This window comes from Pongo pygmaeus, chromosome 10 (assembly GCF_028885625.2).
Source record: "Pongo pygmaeus isolate AG05252 chromosome 10, NHGRI_mPonPyg2-v2.0_pri, whole genome shotgun sequence".
NCBI classification, from domain to species: domain Eukaryota; kingdom Metazoa; phylum Chordata; class Mammalia; order Primates; family Hominidae; genus Pongo; species Pongo pygmaeus.
Window position 1 is genome coordinate 43,099,966 of NC_072383.2, and position 20,386 is coordinate 43,120,351.

The window sequence follows — 20,386 nt, forward strand, 5'->3', positions numbered from 1 at the left end:
GCTGTTGCTTCGGCATCTGGTAGTGGGCCTGAGATTTCTCAGCAAGACTGATATTGAGAAGAAAAGCTGGATGTGAACTGGAGGAGGACAAGGACACACCAGAACCCACAAGGACAACTGGAACCCAAAGAACAAAATGGAACCCACATCTGCATCTGATCATCTGCAGCCTGGTCAAGGCTAGAGACCTGTAGTAGGAGGAGCTGGTGACTTTCACCATGGAGCTACACACGCAGTAAGTCCAAGATTTAGAGAAGCTAAAGGAGATGTGGCCAGAGCTGAAGAAGCCTCAGGCTCAGCTGCAGGCCTGTAGCCAGCAAGGTGAGGTAGTAGATCAGCGATGCACACAAGCACTGTAGCTCTGAGTGCCTTTAACCAACCTGCCAAACATAATGGCTGCCACTTCTCTCTGCCTTGCAAACTGTGTGCAAACTTTTCTTGTGCCCAGAATCTAATTCTAATCCAGAATCATACACAGAAGGGAATTCTAGAAAAGGTAGTCCTAATTTAACCAAGTTAATGCACTCTACAGCCACTTCCATCTCCAACATTAGGCTTTTCCCTAAGGGATTTCCAAAGATAACATTAATAAAAGGTTTATTTTATGTTCTTCCTTTAGAACTCAACCCTTGTGTAAGATGTAACTCCACTATACAGATTGCCGTGTACTAACATTGTAAGTGAGAAAATCGTTACTCAGTTCTGGTACCAACATTCTTGCTGGTACATTCTTCTCCTCTCTTCCATCATTAAGGCAATTAGGGTCTCCCTGCTGAGAATACAAGTGAATCTACAATATGATGTTATCAGCATTCTTCCCAGACATCCTCTGTATGTGAAAAAATTATTAAATATAAACTTTTCCCCATATTATGTTGTGGGTTTTTCTAAAAAAAAGAACTCAAAAGACCCTTATTTGTTTCAACTGACCTATCAACCTGACATTTGATCTTCAAAAAAATAAACTACTTCTTTTGAAGTGAGGGCTGCACTAAAACTATACATTTCCTATTTCTTTTTGTTTGCTAAAGGGTATGTATTGGTGAAAATTTTGATATTCATAATTCTGGGACTTGACACTTTTTCTGTAAAACAATTCCATTATGAGAAAATGTTATGGTACCTTATTCCCCTTAAGTCATGGTTTACACAAATATTGTTCCATCTCAGTAATTTCTCAGGGCACCCAAGAGCTTAGTGGTAGCTGGATTCTGAGTAAAACCATTAGCTTGTGATGACCATTAACTAATGACTGCCATTATGTGCTATTTAATAATACGATGAGCTCATTGAGCTCAGAGCCATGTCTTGCTCATATTTGTATTCAAAACACCTGGCACATACTAAGCACTCAAAAATAATTATCGAAAGACCGAATGGTTTTTTGTGTATGACTTTAAATGTTTGGCTTTATAAGCCTGATTTTGGATAAGTGACCCAGACACAGAACCACAAAGAATAGGTAAGTATAGAAAACACAAATCGGATTAGTGGACAAAGAAAGGGAGTTATTCTCAATCTATTTGCCCTTCTTCATTTCCATCAACAACTATTTGTTGATTATGTACTATATATCAAGCACCACATCAGAAAATAGAAATATAGAAATAAACAAGACAGAAGCTTCACCCTCAAATATTTCACAGTCTTGTCTGGCCACAGACATAGAAACAAATTACTCACTTCCTGGTAAGTGCTTTTAATAGAGAAGTGTATGCAGAGCAGAGGTGATCAAATATATTCTCTAATTAGAATGATATACTGTTCAAAATGGTGGCTGGAGTCAGTCATAGATAAGCCTAAGTTCCAGGACTGAGAGGTAACTAATTTCAAATGCCCATTCTGGAGCGGAAAAAAGTTTACTAGGTTCCATCTCACTGAAAGTCTGCCTCACTTACACTCCAGGTCCACCCACAGCTTAAGGAAATTTTTGCTTATTAACACCTGCGGCCTGCAGAACCAGAAAAGTCACATAGGTGTGGTTTTCCAAACTGAACTTAGGAGCCATTCATTTGCTCCAGTAAATTATTTATCAGATGTACACAGTGCTGTACTGCATCTTTACAAACAACTGGGTTTGAGTCTATATTGTCATTCACTTATTTGACTAATTTTTACAGAGCACCTTCAAGGGTCTGATTGATTCCTGATTGTTTGCCAGCTGTGAAACCAAGGACCAATAATTGCTAATGTCAAGGTGAATGTCAAGGAGCTTAAGTTAGATGACAAATAATTTCAAAACAATGTGATAATGTCTAAGCAGGTAATTATGATACCATATATATCGGAGCTACGGAGTGTTATTGAGTCACTGTGGAGGAGACACTACATTTGCTTTGAGTGGAGTTTGGGAGAACTTCAGAAAGGGGATATTGCCATTGAATCGTCAAGACCAACTAGGAGACTACCAGATACAGAAAAGCAAAGCCTTCCACAAATACTTAGTAAAATTTAACCAAGCATATTCTAGGTAGGCAACACTTTTAATGATTTCTTAATCCTCTTCTTTGGGCATTGACTGACCCTAAAGGTAGCCATGGAAGCAAATTCTCCAGCACTGTTCGGAAGTTTCTTTGGAATGTTGCATGGCTCCAAAATAATTGGGAACAAGTGAGATATCTGAAATACATGGTGAATCCCTGTGTTAACTGACCAAACATGTAAAAAGTGAAATTACAGCTAACAGCAAAGCAGCAGGTCAAGTTTGACCTCCCTTCAAACACCATTCATGTTTCACTAGTAGTGAAAGATCAGCCTCCACAAGAGTGTCCTTGGATCCACCAAAGCAACAAATATTCACTTGCTGGCTGCTCTGTGCAAATTACTCTGCTAGGCTTCATAAGCCTGGAGTTTAATAAAAATGAAGGAAAGTTGTCAAATGACAAAAGTACTTCTAGAGGGCAGGAACCAGGCCCCCCATATGGTCTTTATAGGACCAATTAAAAAAAGATTAAGTTTCCAATTATGTTTCCCACCTTAGAAACTCATTTATTTATTCTACTATATAGCTTATTCCTGAATATGTGCTCTGTAAGCCTTTCTTGTTGTTTCAAGAAAAGCCCATTGGGCTGGAATCAAATGGTAAATGCCCTTCATGTGGCATAATTATGTTTTACTACTATTCTCTAACCATCCTCTGGTTTAGAAATTTCAGGAGTTAAGTAGAATCTGGGGAGCATTAGGTCCTCAGACACCCATTACTGTTATTTACCATTTTGTTTTCACTAAAATTTCCATTAACTTTTTCTCCATCAGCATTAGATTATAAATTGCAATCAGTTATCTATTGACTAGAAAGAAATCTTCCTTGTAACGAATTAAGTAAATAAATAATTTTGCCCTCACTTTCATCCTATTGGTTCTTGAGAGCCACTTTTTCAACATTATACAAACAGTAACTTTTCGCTAAAGGCTAGTAAAAGAAACTTTTCTAAAAGTAAAACTTTACAAAAAGTTTAGATGTTTTAGGTTTCCAAATACATAGATCAAGCCCGATAGTACAGTCAACTCTCAATCATTTATATCTACACACAGGTCTAGGCACACCAATTGAGAGGGCAGCCAAATTAGATAACACTTAAAAGATTTGTTCAAAGCTCCATTTGAGATAAGTATATGTGGAAGTTATAGAAGCATTATTTGCATAACATATATCAAAAGTTGAACAGCACAGTAGAGGCTATTTGAACGCCAGTAACTTCTTCTATTAACAAAGAAGATACATTTCAACTATTTGACATTGTCCTCATGTTAACTGAAATGTGGGCTAGTTGCTCACCACATAACCGTACACTTCAATTCACAAGAATGGAGTCTGATACAAAAAAAAGTGAATTTATTCCAAAGCTAGCTTAGGGGAAGGGGCATAAACTGTCCTGCCTTTACATGTGCCACTTCACCTTTGGAGCAGAAAGTGGGCATTTTTATAAGATAAGGGAGGAAATTAGCAAGGGCAGGGGTCCCCCTGCTACCAGGCAGTCATTTACTAGGCAGTTGAGTTGGTGCCTTCCTGGGCAGAAGTATGTTGTAAAAGTGGCTAAGTTGTCCAGGCGCAGTGACTCATGCCCGTAATCCTAGTACTTTGGGAGGCTGAGGCGGGCAGATCACCTGAGCTCAGGAGTTCGAGACCAGACTGGGCAACACAATGAAACTCTGTCTCTAGTAAAAATACAAAAATTAGCTGGACATGGTGGTGGGTGCCTGTAATCCCAGCTACTTGGAAGGCTGATGCACGAGTATCGCTTGAGCCCAGAAGGCGGAGGTTGCAGTGAGCTAAGATCGTACCACTGCACTCCAGCCTCCAAGACACAGTGAAACTCTATCTCAAACAACAACAACAACAACAACAACAACAAAAAGTGGCTAAGTGGGCATGCTTTCAAGATGCTCTCCTAGTGGATTTGAGTTTCCAGGCAACCCCTGGAGGGTGAAAGTTCCTGGAGGGTTTGCTTTGGTCTGCAAAGCCACTGTCAATTCTGGAGGCAAGATCTGTCTTGGAGAACCTAGTTAGAAGAACTTGGGCTGTAGGGAATGTCTGGTGAGGGGAGGTGAAAGGTTATATTTGCATTTCTGAAGGCTTAAGTAGGAAATAGGGAGTCAGGGAAACAAGAGAGAGAGAGATGAAAAATAATAATTAAACCACCTCTAGAAAAATGGGAGTACTCAGTTACACTCAGAGACCTTATTCCCAGAGGTAAAAGTACTAGAAGTCTTAGGGAGGTATTCCAGAACATGCTTTCTCTGTGGCAGAATACTTCCTCTTACCCTGCACTTTAGACAAAGTAAGAGAGCACACCTGGGCCCTTTTGGTCTTTTTGAGGGGGTACACATGCTTAGAAAAAAATTACTTAAATTATGACACTAATATAAATTAAAAGCTAAAATTTATTGAGCTATCATGTGCTAAGAACTTTTCATGCATTATCATATTTAATCCTGACAATAGCCCTCTAACACAGATACTATTATTTTTGTTTTACAGGTGAGATAACTAAGGTTCAAAGAACTTAAGTAACTTGTCAAAGAAGCCACAAATAGGATATGTCAAACCTAAAACTTAAACACAGGTACTCCTAACTCATAAGCCCAAGTTCTCAATTCTATTCTAATCATAGGGACTGACATTTTTATAGAGTAGATATTACTTATCTCCAAGCAATGCCCCTATTCTCCTAGAGGCTGAGGTCTCTCAGTAAGGCCCAGAGCTCTTTCTGCATCATCTACAAGAGATGTTAATCTGTCACAGTGCCACTTCCTCTTCTTGGCTAACAGTGCCCAGTGCTGAGGTTTTGGAGGACACAATAAATAAAATCTCCCTTTTTAACTCAAGGTTGGAGCCAATTTAGAAGTCAGACTCAGGAATTGGTCAAGATTGAGATGTTAGTTTTGCTACCCATAGAAATGCAATGGTAATGATCCAGACTCAAATGGGCTTGCTTAAACTCTTTTTACCCCATTTCCCTTCCAACTCCCAGCCCCAGATGTTGGGACTCAAGCTTGTGGGAGGGTTTGGGAGTCTAGGGCAGATGTACTTTAAATAGGGTTGCAGCCTTGCTTTGGTCCAGGGCAAAGAGGAAAAAGAAACCCAATCTCCAATGCTCGCAGACTTTCAATAGATGAATTCTCTCCACTTGTGAACCATGACCTAAGGTTGTTCTCTGCCTGATGTCCTCCACCAGGTAGCATCCTTAGCCTGAACAAGGATAGGTGAGCCAGAGGCAAGCTGTGTTGCTCTAGTGGAGTTGTCTCCAATGAGAAGAGGGAAAATGGCAGAAATGAGTTCCTACATCATAGGAACTTCCTTACACCCCTGAGAGTGTGATCCGAGCAGAGACTTGAACCAAAGGGGATTGGCAATTATGTTCTGAGAAAAAAGAAGTTACTGTGTATGAGCGGAGGAGCAGACAGTTCAGCCTGCCCAGAACTATTGAGACAAAGAAAGCGCTTCCTCTCCACAAACAAGCATGAGTCGGGCTACAGTATGTTGATTTTTGCTTTCAATGAATCTAACTCTGTATAGAGAAACAAAGGGTATGACTTTTTAAAGAAAAATGTGATGAAACAGTGTTTGGGGATTTTATTGTGATTCCCCTCCTACTGACCCACTGCATTTCCTAGTACTCCTTTTGCTATTTTTCTCACAGCATTTATCCCCTTGGGGATGAGAAGATTCAGGCCAAAATCCAAGGCTTTTGATCTTCAGATGCTTTGTTTTTTGAATTGTATAAACCTAAACCCAGTAAACTCAGGGCAGAGGACAAAAGACGTGGAGAATACATAATAATGTAAAAGTCAGGCTGGGGGTGAGGGCGCTGTTTGGAGGCAACAATGGAGAGGGGTGTTATAGGGAAGTCAGGACAATTCTATTCCGAAGAAAGAGGCCTTGAGCTGTGGGCCTGGAGGTGCTTTACCTTCTTCCACTTGCCCAGATACAGGAGGGAGGAGATGAGGCACATGGCCATGACATGATCACAAGACGGGCTCTGAGACTCCATGAACAAGGGCCCTGTATACCCCTTTCCCAGGTGGAACTCAGGATTTTCCTATGGCAGCCTGATAGGAGAGCAGAAGAAACATCTGCAGAAGTTGTCTAAACAGGGGTGCCCAAGACAGACGGAGAATGCGTCTCAGATGCCCAAGAGCAGTGCAGATGCGGTTTGAGAGCTGCAGCAGAGCGTGCATCCATGGGAACAAGGACTTCAGCCTGGATGCCCGCATGGACGGCTGACAATGCCAAAACCAAGAAACTCAACAGCAGCCAACACAGCAATGCCCCAAAGGCCACCCAGGTCAAGGGGATGAATGGTCTGAGATTACACTTTAGTTGGGTTACAGAAAAATGCTGAATAGTCTATTTCCTGAGTGAATACACTGAAAATCATACTCACTGCAGAAGTACTAACAGTGGAATATGTGTTAGGTGTCAAATAATCAGGCAGTATATTCAGCAAATACCAGAGAGCTGTAGATGAAGAAAGCACAGAACCCACCTCCCCTACACACACACACACACACACACACACACACACACACTCACTTCCAGGGGCATTTTTATTTACATAATATTCATTTCACTTCCTCATTTAAACAAACCCACACAATAGAGATGTTACTGCATCTCTTTCTGAGCACAATCCCATCCTTCAGCATCCTTGAATTGCTTGGCCCTTTAAATTACAGAGGTTTATTCCAATGTCCCCTTGTGCCTCCACAGGTTGTCTTTCATGTCAAATTTTTTTTCATGATAATAAGAAAACAACTCTAGATGTGTTTAACACAGCAGCCAAGGTGTACCCACGGGGTATAATTAGCACTTACTATGTTAGAAAGAAAAGGTAAGGTATAATACAGTACTGCTTGAAACGAAAACGGGAAAAGGTACCAGGGAAAAAATTGCTTCAAAATTGCCTTTCTTCTTGAGGTACTCAGAAGTGATACTTACTGTGATTCTGTTAATTATGGAATAAAACAGGGGGTTACTTAGCATAAGCCAGGCATCTCCTCTTTCATTGAGGGAGTAAAATAGGCTGCCCGTGGATTGTTGATGTCGTTTACAGGGACTGGCACCACTGAGAATTTCAAAACTCCAATCAGGTGCAAGGTAATGTTGACAACTGATACTATTAACAGCACTTAACTTTTAAAAAAATAAATAAATAAATGTGGGTGTGTATGTGGAGAGGTATCGTAGACTTCTGGGCTTTGGTTCAGTTTCTCCCACTCCTTCTACAAGAGTGGTTGGATAACTGGCTCTCTGCCTTTATAATAAAGGATTCCAAAGTCTCTCTGTTGTTGTTTTGTTTTGTCTTGTTTCCCATCTTAGAATTATGGTTTCTAAAGGCCCCATGACTCATATTCAGAGTGTTTCTAATTTTGTCTGGTGGGTGGCACCTTTCTCTCACTTGTAACCTGTTCTTGGATTTAAGTAATCATTTCCAAACACTACACTGTTTGAAAACGTAATTATCTATTAGATACAAGAATCCTTTGTTGTGCAGGAGTTTAAAAATGCCACCAAAATGCATATGTCATGGGTCATCTTGAATTCAAAGGCTCAGGTATTTTTTAAAGCTCACACACATTTCATCAATTTTATCGAGTCCAAAGCATTGGAGGATGTAGAGTGAATTTCAGGATAAAAATGATCTTATTTGATTGAAATTACTTATTAATTTGTTGCAGCTGGGTAAAGGAGAGGACATTTTCTTTGCATCTTAAGTAATACAGTGAAAAGCATTAAACAGGATGGATTAGGACTTAATTCTCTAAATATTAAAAGACATGCCATTTGAGTTTAAGTCCTTCAAAGCTGGAGATGGTTCCAGTGATAGAAGCCAGATTTGTGCCTTGGTTTTTAAGATGTCTCCAAAGTTGAAGGTGGAATTACAGAGGGCCTAGATAAAGGTTACAGAACAAGGTTGGATAAACCTAAGATTCCATTCGGATGGCCTTGAGCTAAAAAATGAAGGTTTAAGTAACTTTCATGATGATGATACCACAATATCACAAGAAAAATAACACATCATCAACTGGTTCTGAGGTTAATTGCATTCTATATTAGTCACATTACACACTCTAGCACTTAGACAAGCTGTATGATGTACTGAACCAGAAAACAGTAAAATTAAATGAAAACATGTTGTGGAGAAATAAATGAAAAAATAATAGATGCCCACACACTAGGTTCCACCCATAATATTAATAGAGTGTATTATTTCTGGATGATTTTAAGAACAATCTGTCAATGTTTTTGGTTGTTATTTCAATTCCTACTGCCAGATATTTTGACTATAAAAATTAAGCTAAATTGGAAATAATACTGTCCAGTCTTCACTTTCTATGATAACAGTGACCTAAATTATACTTGAGATTAATACAAAAAAATGACATTTGAAAATCATCCAAGAAATTTCCAGGAAATCACCAAAATAACTAAGATACCACTGGGAGCACAGTGATTTAGACCTGTAGTCCCAGCTACTTGGGAGGCTGAGATGGGAGCATTGCTTACACCCAGGAGTTTGAGGCTACAGTGAGGTATGACTGTGCCACTGCACTCCAGCCCAGACAACAGAGCAAGTCCTCATCTCTTGAAAAAAAAAATCATTTTTATTGATTCTAAGATGCATTTTGCCCAACATTTAAAAATATCTGAAATTGGGGTGTGTCTGACAATGGTATCTCACAATTATAACTGATGGTATGTTTTCTTAGTAATACATAAAATAATAATACATCTGAAAATTGACGGTGTCTTACATTCTGCATAATATGGTAGTTTTGGTCATGGGTATTCTTACAGGCAAAGTAAGAGAATAAAAAATATTCCATTACTCTCTCAGAGTTGATTGTATTCACCTAAGTTTGTATTCACAGGGTAAAAGTAATAGGTTATCCAGAGTTGCTTGAGTTTCTAGAGCTGTGCTGTCCACTACAGTAGCCACTACCCATATGTAACCATTTACATTTAAGTGGATTACTATTAAATAAAATGAAATGTCAGCTTCTTAGTGGTACCAGTCAAATTTCAAGTGCTCAATAACCATAGGTGGCTATTGGCTATCATATTGAACAATGTGGATTTATAGGACATCTTCATCATCAAAGAAAGTTCTACTGGGCAATGCCAGTATGGACTGCTGACTTTATATCACAAATTCTTTAGACTTGAACAGTAGTACATGCAGCAAAGTCACAGGCATTTTAGTATCTATCTCAGGGGTAGCAGTTTGGTGTAGTTAATTCAAGCATGGGCTTTGAAATCAGACAGACGTAGGTTTGAATCTTGAATGTCAAACTTAGTGTGGTTATCATCAGGTTTCTTGACTTCTCTAAGACTCAGTTTTTCATTTGTAAGATGAAAGATAATTGTGGTAACTACTTCACAGGGCTATTTAAAGAAGACAAAGGGTTATCCACAAAGCATAATAAGCATTCAATTAATGCTAGCTTTCATGATAAGTCTTTTAGAATTTTGGTGACTAAGGTGTGGCCAAGTTGAGCATGATGGTGTGATAAGTGCTAAAGTATAATAAAAAATAAGGTGGTCCAGGAACAAAAAGAAGGGAACTTCTCTTTCTCAGTCAACCAGGAGAGGCAGGGAAGATTTACCAGAGGAGGTGATACTTAAACTGCATCTTGAAGGATGACTAGATGTCCATTGGGCTGAAAAGGCTAAGGTTGGGATGTTTTTGCTGGAGAAACAGCATGTATAATGCTACAAAAGCTTGAGAGAACTCCTGGCACTAAGATAAATGGATCTCATTTGGGAACGAGGTAAAGAATAGAGATTATTAGGAGCTGAGGCTATGAATGTTTGTTGAAGCCAAATTGTAAACCTGAGTGCCCTGCCAAAGATTTTATCAAGATTTGAGGTAGGAACCCCATTGCAATAGTCTGGGTGAATGCTGAGCAAAACCCTAATGAGGAAGTGAAGAATTGTCTGCACTCACCACCTCCAATATGTCTTCTCCCATTTGCCCTTGAACCCACTTTATCAACCACCAAAGCCGCTCTTAACAGGATTACTAGTGACATTCATATTGCTATGCCTTGTGAACCATGTTGGTCTTCACCTTTCTTGACCTGATAGCATCATCTCACACAGCTGATCACTCTTTTCCCTTGGAACACTTTCTTCACTCGGCTTCCAGGAGATCACACTTTCTCCTACTTCACTGGATATTCCTTCTAAGTCTCCTTTGCTTATTTCTCCTCATTTCCACAACACTGAACACTGGAAGTCCCAGGGCTCAATACTTTGGGCCTCTGGGCTTTCTTATGACTCCAAAGAGTTCAATATCATGGCTTTATGTACACACTACATACTGATCACATTAAAACGTTCAGCCCACTTCTCTAGCCTGAATTTCATATTTGTCTACCCAACAGCCCACTCATCATGTTTACTTGGATCTCTAAAGGGCTTGCTCTCTTAACTTGTTCAAACCATAATTCTTGATCTCCTCCCCCTGCAGTCACCCTCATTTGAGTCATCTAGACTCCTTGGAGTCATCCATTTCTTCTCTCTCTCTCACATCCCACATTCAATCAGTCAATATCCTGCTGACTTTACCTTCACAGTAAGCTCAGAATAACTCCACTTCTCACCATCTTACCTGTTACCATCTTGTTTGAGCATCCACCATTTCTCCCAAGTCTCCCAACTGCCTTCTCGGCTTCCACCCAATTCCCCACAGTGCCCCACCTCCCACCCCCATCTATTCTCAAAACAACAGAGACATTCTGCTTCACGCGTGAGTTAGATAGGTCACTCCATTCAATTGTCTAGCACCTTTCCATCTTCAAGTAAAAACAAGAGACATTAAAAGTGCCTACGTGTCCCTATGTAATCTTCCCTGTCCCCTCTCCTCACCTCCTTCTCCCTTTGCTCACTCCACTACAGCAACACTGGCCCTCTTTCCACTCCTTGAACGTGATAAGTATGCTTCTGCCTCAGGCCCTTCATACCTGCTGTTCTCACTGCCAAACATGCTTCTCCCCCAGTTCCCAATTTCTACGTGGCTCACCTACTCGTCTCTCCCAGTTGTTAGTCAAATGTCACTTTCTCACCGGAGCCTTCCCTGACCTCCTATTTAAAATTGGACACTGCACCCAACACACTCCCTATCCCTTTACTTACTCATTTTTTTCCCCATGGTTCCCATCATTATTTAAAATTTGATATATATTAATCTATTTGGTCTATTATCTGTCTCCTCTCACTAGAATTTAAACTCCACGAGGTCAGGGATTTTTGTCTGCTTTTGTGCACTGCTGTATCCCCACAAGCTTCATGTACCTGGCCCATCAGTACTCAATAAACCTTTGTCAAGGAAATTAATGCACATGTTCGCTTCTTTGAGGGGGCTGAGGAAGATGGAGAAGGTAAGAAGTCATTCACATATTTATAACATTTAGTGCACCTCTCCCATATGCCACATACTGTGCTAGATGCTAAAGATCCAAGTGACTTAGGCAGTTGGGTATGTAGTGATGCCAGCAACCAAGACAGAGAATCTGGCAAACGAACAGGAATGCTGAGAACACTTGTTGAGTTCTGATGCCTATGGGACATCCAGGTGTAGATTCCAATCATAAGCTGGAACCAATTCCAAAATCCACATTGATCCACCATGCAGGAGCCAGACTGAAAGGGGAGGTTAGAGGGCCTCCCTGGAGCACTGAGCCACAGTGCACACCTGGGCAGTAATTCCATCCTCTGCACTGTCTTCAACTACAAAGAATAAAGTAAACATTCATAATACTTGCTTCTTAGCATTAATTGACCTCATATGTGTAGAGCCCTCAGCTTCCCAGATGAAAGGTGTTACAGAACTACAAAGTTAATCTTGCTGACTCAGTGGGAAGGCTGGTGCCCGGAATTATCATGGCCCTGACTGGAGGCATCTGGGTATCTATCTTGATGTTCCTCTCCAAGAGTTGACCCAGACTCTGCCTAATCTCCCAGTGAGATCTAAAGAGGAATACTCTCAGAAAGGAAACCAAGCATGCTTAATAAAGAATAAAAATTTGATATAACTATGAACCTCTGGGGGAGAAAAACTACTTCAAATATATTAGCAAAGAAAGAAAGTTCTTTTATTAAAAAAAAAAAAAAAAAGATTTGGATGATTTCCAGCAATGCAAGACTTCAAAAAAGGAGTAAGAGAGAGGGCAATGAAGCCTGTTTTCTCCCAATTCCAGTGGGCACTGTGGTGAAGGAGGTGAATAGTTTGCACAGAGGACTAAGGATAGCTTGTTAACAGATGGCTTACCTACTCAAAGAAAGAATTATCTTTGAGGAGCAAATATAAAAGAAGCAAATGTGTTGACTCACTCATACTGACAAAGAAAGAATGTGACTTTGAGGATATGTTTCTCAGACCTTAAAGGCTATTTGCAGCAGGGAAGCTTATTGCAGAGGGGTGGGGTTGCACTGAGGGTGGGTGTAGGGGAAGAGAAGGTGTCTAAATTCTGGAACTTTTTATTAAAGCTTGTTTTCCTTGTCTGAATCTTTTGGTTCCTGTATCTGTGACAGTATTCATAACTCAGCCCCAGTGTGCCAACAAACCCCATATGTTTCAGTTCTCTCCTTATCTTTTAAGCCAAGATAAGGTTGAAATGAGTGTATTGCAAGAGATTTGTGACAGAATACACACACAAACACACACGGTGGTGGAGGGTGCGGACCGTGTCTTACTCATCTTTGTTTCCTTCACTGCAAATAACTCAAGACTTACACAAAGAAAACACTCAATAAATTTCTCAATTAAATGTGCATATTCTTAAGACAAAAAAAGAAGAGAGTCCTCTGTGGAGAAGGCCTTTCTTTATAGATTGAGGGAAGTAGCTGTGGGTCAGATAACAGGAGTCAGTGAGCAGAAAAACCAACTCTAGCCATATTCAGAAAGAACACTTTCTGTCCCCACTCCACTTCTCATTCATTTATTCATCTAACAGCCTTTCAATCAATATACACATTTGATTGGCTACCATCTGCCAGGCTTTGAATGCTGGGAACATAACGATGAACAGGACAAGGCCCTGCCACTAAATTGATAGTGTAGTGTGGGAGAAAGAGATTAATAGAAACAATATTCAATGTCAGGTAATACAATGAGCTTTTTTGCTAGGATTATTTCATTCAGTCTATTTCTTCTCACATTTTAACATACCTGCAAATCATCTGGAAATTTCTTAAAAATGCAGATTCTGTTTCAGTCTTTCTGAGATAGGGCCTGGGATTCTGCATTTCTACTAAGCTCCCAGGTGATACCTATGCCAAAGATTCTAAAACCACACTTTGAGTATTAAGGATTTAAACATTCCAGCAATTCTGTGTGGAAGGAGCTATCATTCTCTCCATTAAAGAGAAGAAAACCAGGGCTTGGTGAAATTACGTGATTCATCTATAGCATCATGAACAGGATGTTATGTGACCCACCAAGCCATGAAGCTGGGCATGCACAGCAGCACTCCATCATCAGATAGAAGTGGTATATGTGCAATCAGGCCCAAGCAGGCCCTTAAGGCAAAAGTGAATTACATGAAGTGGTCCAAATGCTCATGGTCCCCTCTTCTGCTATGCTGTCTTCTCTCTCCCAGCCTGCATCTATGGCCTCATGGGGCATTCCCTATGATCAGCTGACAGAGGAAGAGAAAACATGGGCTTTGTTTTTAGATCTGCATGATATGCAGGCACCACCCAAAAGTGGACAGCTGCAGTACTAAAGTCCCTCTCTGGGACATCCCTGAAAGACAATAGTGAAGGAAACATCTTCTAATTGAGCAGAACTTTGGGTAGTGCATCTGCCTGTGCACTTTCCTGGAAAGTAGAAATGGCCAAGTGTGAAATTATAAACCAATTTGTGGGCTGTAGCCAATGGTTGGTCAAGATGGTCAGGAACTTAGAAGGAATGTGATAGGAAAATTTGTGATGAAGAAATCTGAGGAAAAGATGTGGACAGACCTCTCTGAATGAGCAAAAAAAAGGTGAAAATATTTGTGTCTCAAATGAATGTTCACTGAAGGGTGACCTCAGTAAAGGAGAATTTTAATAATCAAGTGGATAGGATGACTTGTTATGTGGATACCAGTCAGCCTGTTTCTGCAGCCACCCCAGTCATCCCCCAATGGGCTCATGAACAAAGTGGCCATGGTGGCAGGGATGGGGGTTACACATGGGCTCAGCAATATGCACTTCACTCACTAAGGCTGATCTGGCTATGACCACCACTAAGTGTCCAATCTGCCAGCAGCAGAAACCAACACTGAGCCCCCATATGGAACCATTCCCCAGGGTAATCAGCTGGGTATCTGGTGGCAGATTGATTACATTGGACCACTTTCATCATGGAAAGGGCAGCATTTTGTCCCTACTGGAATAGACATTTACTCTGGATATGGATTTGCCTTCCCTGAATGCAATGCTTCTGCCAAGACTACCATGTGTGGACTTACAGAAGCCTATCCACTGTCATGCTATTCCATGCAGCACTGCTTCTGACCAAGGAACTCACTTCACAGTGACAGAAGTATGGCAATAAGCCCATGCTCATGGATTCGCTGGTCTTACCATGTTCCCCACCATCCTGAAGCAGCTTTCTTTTTTTTAACTAAAAAGTAAACTTTAATGTCGAAAATGCAAACTTGGGGAAGACAGAAAAGATCACACACAAGGCTGTCACTTCACACTTGGAAGGTTGCACAGCGGCCGGTCAGAGGCGCTCCTCACTTCCCAGATGGGGCGGCGGCCGGGCAGAGGCGCTCCTCACTTCCCAGACAGTGGGCAGCTGGGCAGAGGCGCTCCTCACTTCCTAGACAGGGCGGCAGCCGGGCAGAGGCGCTCCTCACTTCCCAGACGGGGCGGCAGCCGGGCAGAGGCGCTCCTCACTTCCGAAACAGGCAGAGGCGCTCCTCACTTGCCAGATGGTGGGCAGCCGGGCAGAGGGACACCTCACTTCCCAGATGGGGTGGACGGTCAGAGGCGCTCCTCACTTCCCAGACAGTTGGGCGGCTGGGCAGAGGCGCTCCTCACTTCCCAGACGGTGGGCAGCCGGGCAGTGGCGCTCCCGACATCCCAGACGGAGTGGCAGCCGAGCAGAGACGCTCCTCACTTCCCAGACAGGGTGGCGGCCAGGCAGAGGCGCTCAATTCCCAGACGGGTTGGCCGGGCAGAGGTGCTCCTCACTTCCCAGACAGTTGGCAGCCGGGCAAAGGGGCTCCTCACTTCCCAGATGGGGCAGCGGCCGGGCAGAGGCACTCCTCACTTCCCAGACGCTTGGAGGCCGGGCAGAGGCGCTCCTCACTTCCCAGTCAGTTGGGCAGCCGGGCAGAGGCGCTCCTCACGTGCCAGAGGGTGGGGAGCCCGGCAAAGGCGCTTCTCACTTCCCAGACAGGGTGGTCGGACAGAAACACTCCTCGCTTCCCAGACGGTCAGGCGGCCAGGGAGAGGCGCTCCTCACTTGCCAGTCAGTTGGGCGGCCGGGCAGAGGAGCTCCTTACTTCCCAGTCAGTTGGGGGGCCGGAGAGAGGCGCTCCTCACTTCCCAGACAGGGCGGCGGCCAGGCAGAGGTGCTCCTCACTTCCCAGACAGGGGGCAGCTGGGCAGAAGCGCTCCTCACTTCCCTGACGGGGCGGGCTGAAGCAGCTTTCTTGATAGAACAGCGAATGGCCTTTTAAAGACTTGATTATAGTGCCTACTAGGTGGCAGATACCTGCAGGGCTGGGGCACATATCTCCATAAGGCTGTGTATGCTCTGAATCAGCATCCAACTATATGGTACTGTTTCTCTCATAGCCAGGATTCATGGGTCCAGGAATCAAGGGATGAAAGTGAGAGTGGTATCACTCACTATTACCCCAAGTGATCCGCTAGCAAGATTTTTGCTTCCTGTTCCTAAGATTTTATGCTCTGCTGGTCTAAAGGTCTTAGTTCCAGAGAGAGAAATGCTTTCACCAGCAACATCACAACAAGGATTCCACTGAACTGGAAGTTAAGGTTGCCACCCAGTCACTGTGCCTCTGAGTCAATAGGCCAAGAGGGCATTTCTGGTGTTGGCTGGGGTGATTGAGCCAGATTACTAAGGGGAAATTGAACTGCTATTCCACAATGCAAATAAGGAAGAATATGTCTAGAATACAGGAGATCCCTTAGGGTGTCTCTTAATATTATTAATACCATGCTCTTTGATTAAGGTCAATGGGAAACTACAATAATCCAACCCAGGCAGACTATGAATGGCCCAGACCCTTCAGGAATAAAGGCTGGGTCCCACCCCACCAGGTAAAGAACCATGACTAGCTGAAGGCAAAGGGAATACAGAGTGGGTAGTAGAAGAAAGTGGTTATAAACACCAGGTATGACCATGTGACCAGTTACAGAAACAAGGACTGTAATTGTCATGAGTATTTCCTCCCTATGCTGTTATGAATATGTTTGTGTATATATATACATATATTAAGTAAATATCTTTCTTTTCTTTCCTCTTTCATTCTCTTATCATGTGACAACATAAGATGTATTGAGTCTATATCAACATTTAAGTGTTAATTTTATATCACAGTATTTAAGTTACAGGATATCAAAGAGAAAGTAAACATCACTCAAGAACTTCACCTTCTCTTCAGGGGAAGAGATTAATGCATTTCTTGGTTGTATGCAGGAGAGTTGTCTCATATTCGATGGAATCATGACCTTGTATTTATTTGGAGATTAAGTTTGGTTTAAGGAGATGCGCTTGTGTGGCAAGTTGACAAGAGGTGGATTTGCAATGGTTAATTTTAGGTGTCAACTTGACTGGGTCAAGGGTTGCTCAGATAACTGGTAAAACATGATTTCTGGGTGTGTTTATGAGGGTGTTTCTGGCAGAGACTGGCATTTGAATCAGTGGACTGAGTAAAGAAGACTCATGCTTACCAGTGTGGGTGGGTAACATCCAATCTGTTGAGGACCTGGATAGAACTAAAAGGCCTCTGCCTTTTAGCCCTTTAATAGAAGGGCTCTCTTCTTCATTCTCTATTCTGGAGCTAGAATATCCATCTTCTCCTGCCCACAGGCCCCAGCACTCTAGGTTCTTGGGCCTTTGGACTCTGGGACTTACACCAGAGGCCACTCCTGACGACCCAGTTCTCAGGCCCTTGGCCTCAGGTTGAGTTACACCACCAGCTTTCTGGCTCTCCAGTGGGCAGACAGCATATCCTGAGACTTCTTGGCCTCCACAATCACATGAGCCAATCCCCATAAAAAATCTCCTCTTACGTATCTCTATATATCCTGTTGGTTCTGTTTATCTGGAGAACTCTGACTAGTACAGTCATACAGCTAGTAAATGCTGGAAACAGGTACAAATCCAAATCTATTATATTAACCACCTCTCCCCATACTGCCTCTAAGACAACTAGTAGAATGAGCTATGGGACTGGGAAAGCTCCTCCTTGTACACAAGGATAAAAGGGAATGGGGCATTCAGAAAAGACCTCCTAAGGGAGAAGACAGAAACAACACTGGGACTTAATTATGTAATATGGAGTCTAGTGCAGTGTTGTTTCCCTTGTTTTTGAGTATTGCTCTCCCTCCAGCCTTTTTAGACTTTTTTCCCTTATCTCTACCTTCCATGAAATTTTAATACTGCAGATATACTGTCTATTTATTTATGTACTCTGGTCCTTTGGAGAGCCACAAATCACTGCAATATCTAAAGTTTTCTTCACTCTCCTCTCTCCCACCCACCTCTCCAGAACCCATTTTTATGTCACTGGGGGCTATATTGTCCCAATGAGAATGCATGATCGGTATACTTTGCTCACATTGTAGGATGTATCATTGATTTCACAGAATCACAAAATCTCAGGGTTGAAAATAACTTGAAGGCCATTTACTCTTTTGCAAGAACCTTAGCAAGTGACAATATATCCTGTACTTGGACACTTATAGCAATGGAGAACTCACCACTTGACATGGCAGCCCCATTCATCTCTGGAGGGCTCTTTACTAGAAAGCACTCTCTTATTTTGAGCCCAAATCTAGCATGTCAAACTATTTCACTAGTCAGTTATTTCCTTTGTTGCTGAACAGAAAGTGCAAAGTTAGGTACAATAGAGGGTAGAAACATGCCGAATATTTGGTTTCTAGGGACCAGACCAGAAACTGGTAATTGTATATGTTTGTATTATGGAAATTCTCTTGTGGTTCACCTATTTCAAACCTTATGTCTCTAGACTTTGTATCTCTAATAATACAGTGTGAAGTTTCTCTAGCATTTTGAAGAAGCCATATCATACTTTGTCATCTTACTATGAACAAAAATTTCTCAGTATTAGTGTTGTTTCTAGAGATGATGGAATTGGTACAATAAAAAGGAATGGAATAGAGGTAAGAAGATTAGGGTATAATTTTTAAAATGGGGGCTACTTTTTAAATTTAAAATAACAGTGGTAATCAGTTGTAGAAGTAAAAGTGCTAATATAACTATAAAATATGAGTGGAGAGGAGGGAAAAGGAGATGAGTGACAGTGAGATGAGGATGAGCTAAGCCCTCATCTTTCACAGTGGGAATCAATAGCACTGTCTAAAAGTGATAAATTGAGAAGTAGAGAAACAGACATATTTTGAGTAATGAAAATAGCTATGAAACTCTAAAGCCAGAAGCAGAAAGAGGAGTGGGATAGAGGACGGTTGGAAGATTCTTGCTTTTCTTCATAACTTCTTTTAAACCATCTGACTTTTAACCAAACACATATACACATTAATTAAAATTAAAAACAAAAGAATAATGCAGTTTTAAAAACCACAGTAGTGGTCTGTCACTGTCTGTTGGCCTGACTGGAATAAGTCACCTAATCTTGGATTTAAATTTCTCATCTGTAAAGTGAGAAATGGGCTACATCAGTGGTTTTCAATGTTTAAAAATAAAATATTAGGCCAGGTGTGGTGGCTTACACCTGTAATCTCAGCACTTTGGAAGGCCAAGGCAGGTGGATCACTGGAGCTCAGGAGTTCGAGACCAGCCTGAGAAACATGGCAAAACCCCACCTCTATGAAAAATACAAAAATTAGCCAAGCATGGTGGCATGCACCTCTAGTCTCAGCTACTCAGAGGCCGAGGTGGGAGAATCACTTGAGCCTGGGAGGCAAATGTTGCAATGAGCCGAGATTGTGCCACTGCACTCCAGCCTGGGTGACAGAGGGAGACCCTGTCTCAAAACAAATAAACAACAACAAAAAAATAATATTACGCAGAACCCCAATATATGAAAACAATTTTAATGAGGCTGTTCTGATTGGGAGGGGAGAATACCAGGAGTTTAACCCACTGTGCCTCTCTCCCTTAGCCCTTCCTTTCCTTCACCCCCCCACCCTCACCCCTATCACAGGCAACCTTATGACACTTAATCAGAGAATTCCAAGAATTTAGTTTGAAAACCATAAGCCTACATCAATTTTGCAACTTATGATTGTAACCCATAAATGTAATGACTTTGGACTAGTACAGTATTTTTTTAATTTAATAGAAAAAATCAGAATGCAGTCCATTGTATTGTTGTGTACAACTCTTATTTCCATGGTGTATGTGTGTGTATGTGCGTGTGTGTGTACTGAATAAAGACAGAAAGTGTGTTTCTTGTTATCAGTCACAATGGAAACATCTACGTTTTTCCAACTCTAACATTCTCTGACTCTGTGACTTCTCTGAATCATCTACTCTCTCTCAGGATCCTTATATATAGCAACCCAAATTGCAATAGAGTTTTTGCTTTCTGCTAGAAAATCTTTATATTTTCACAATGCGTCAAAAAAACTGCTGGCTGTTCTGGAACTCTGAGTCCCATTAGGAGAATGCTTGTATACCCAGGTCTTGGGTGGAAGAACAAGAGAGGGCATAAC

The 20,386-nt window shown here is 41.7% G+C and overlaps 1 protein-coding gene across 1 annotated transcript in view; it reads left to right on the forward strand.

Moving 5' to 3' along the window:
• The first annotated feature begins 266 nt into the window (after positions 1-266).
• LOC129010696 (uncharacterized) overlaps positions 267-20,386 on the forward strand; it is a 33,890-nt gene continuing 13,770 nt past the window's right edge. The window contains exons 1-4 of the mRNA XM_063647230.1: positions 267-321; positions 15,406-15,548; positions 15,662-15,900; positions 15,941-16,088. Coding sequence (XP_063503300.1) covers positions 267-321; positions 15,406-15,548; positions 15,662-15,900; positions 15,941-16,088 — 585 coding nt within the window. The remainder of the gene's footprint in view (positions 322-15,405; positions 15,549-15,661; positions 15,901-15,940; positions 16,089-20,386) is intronic.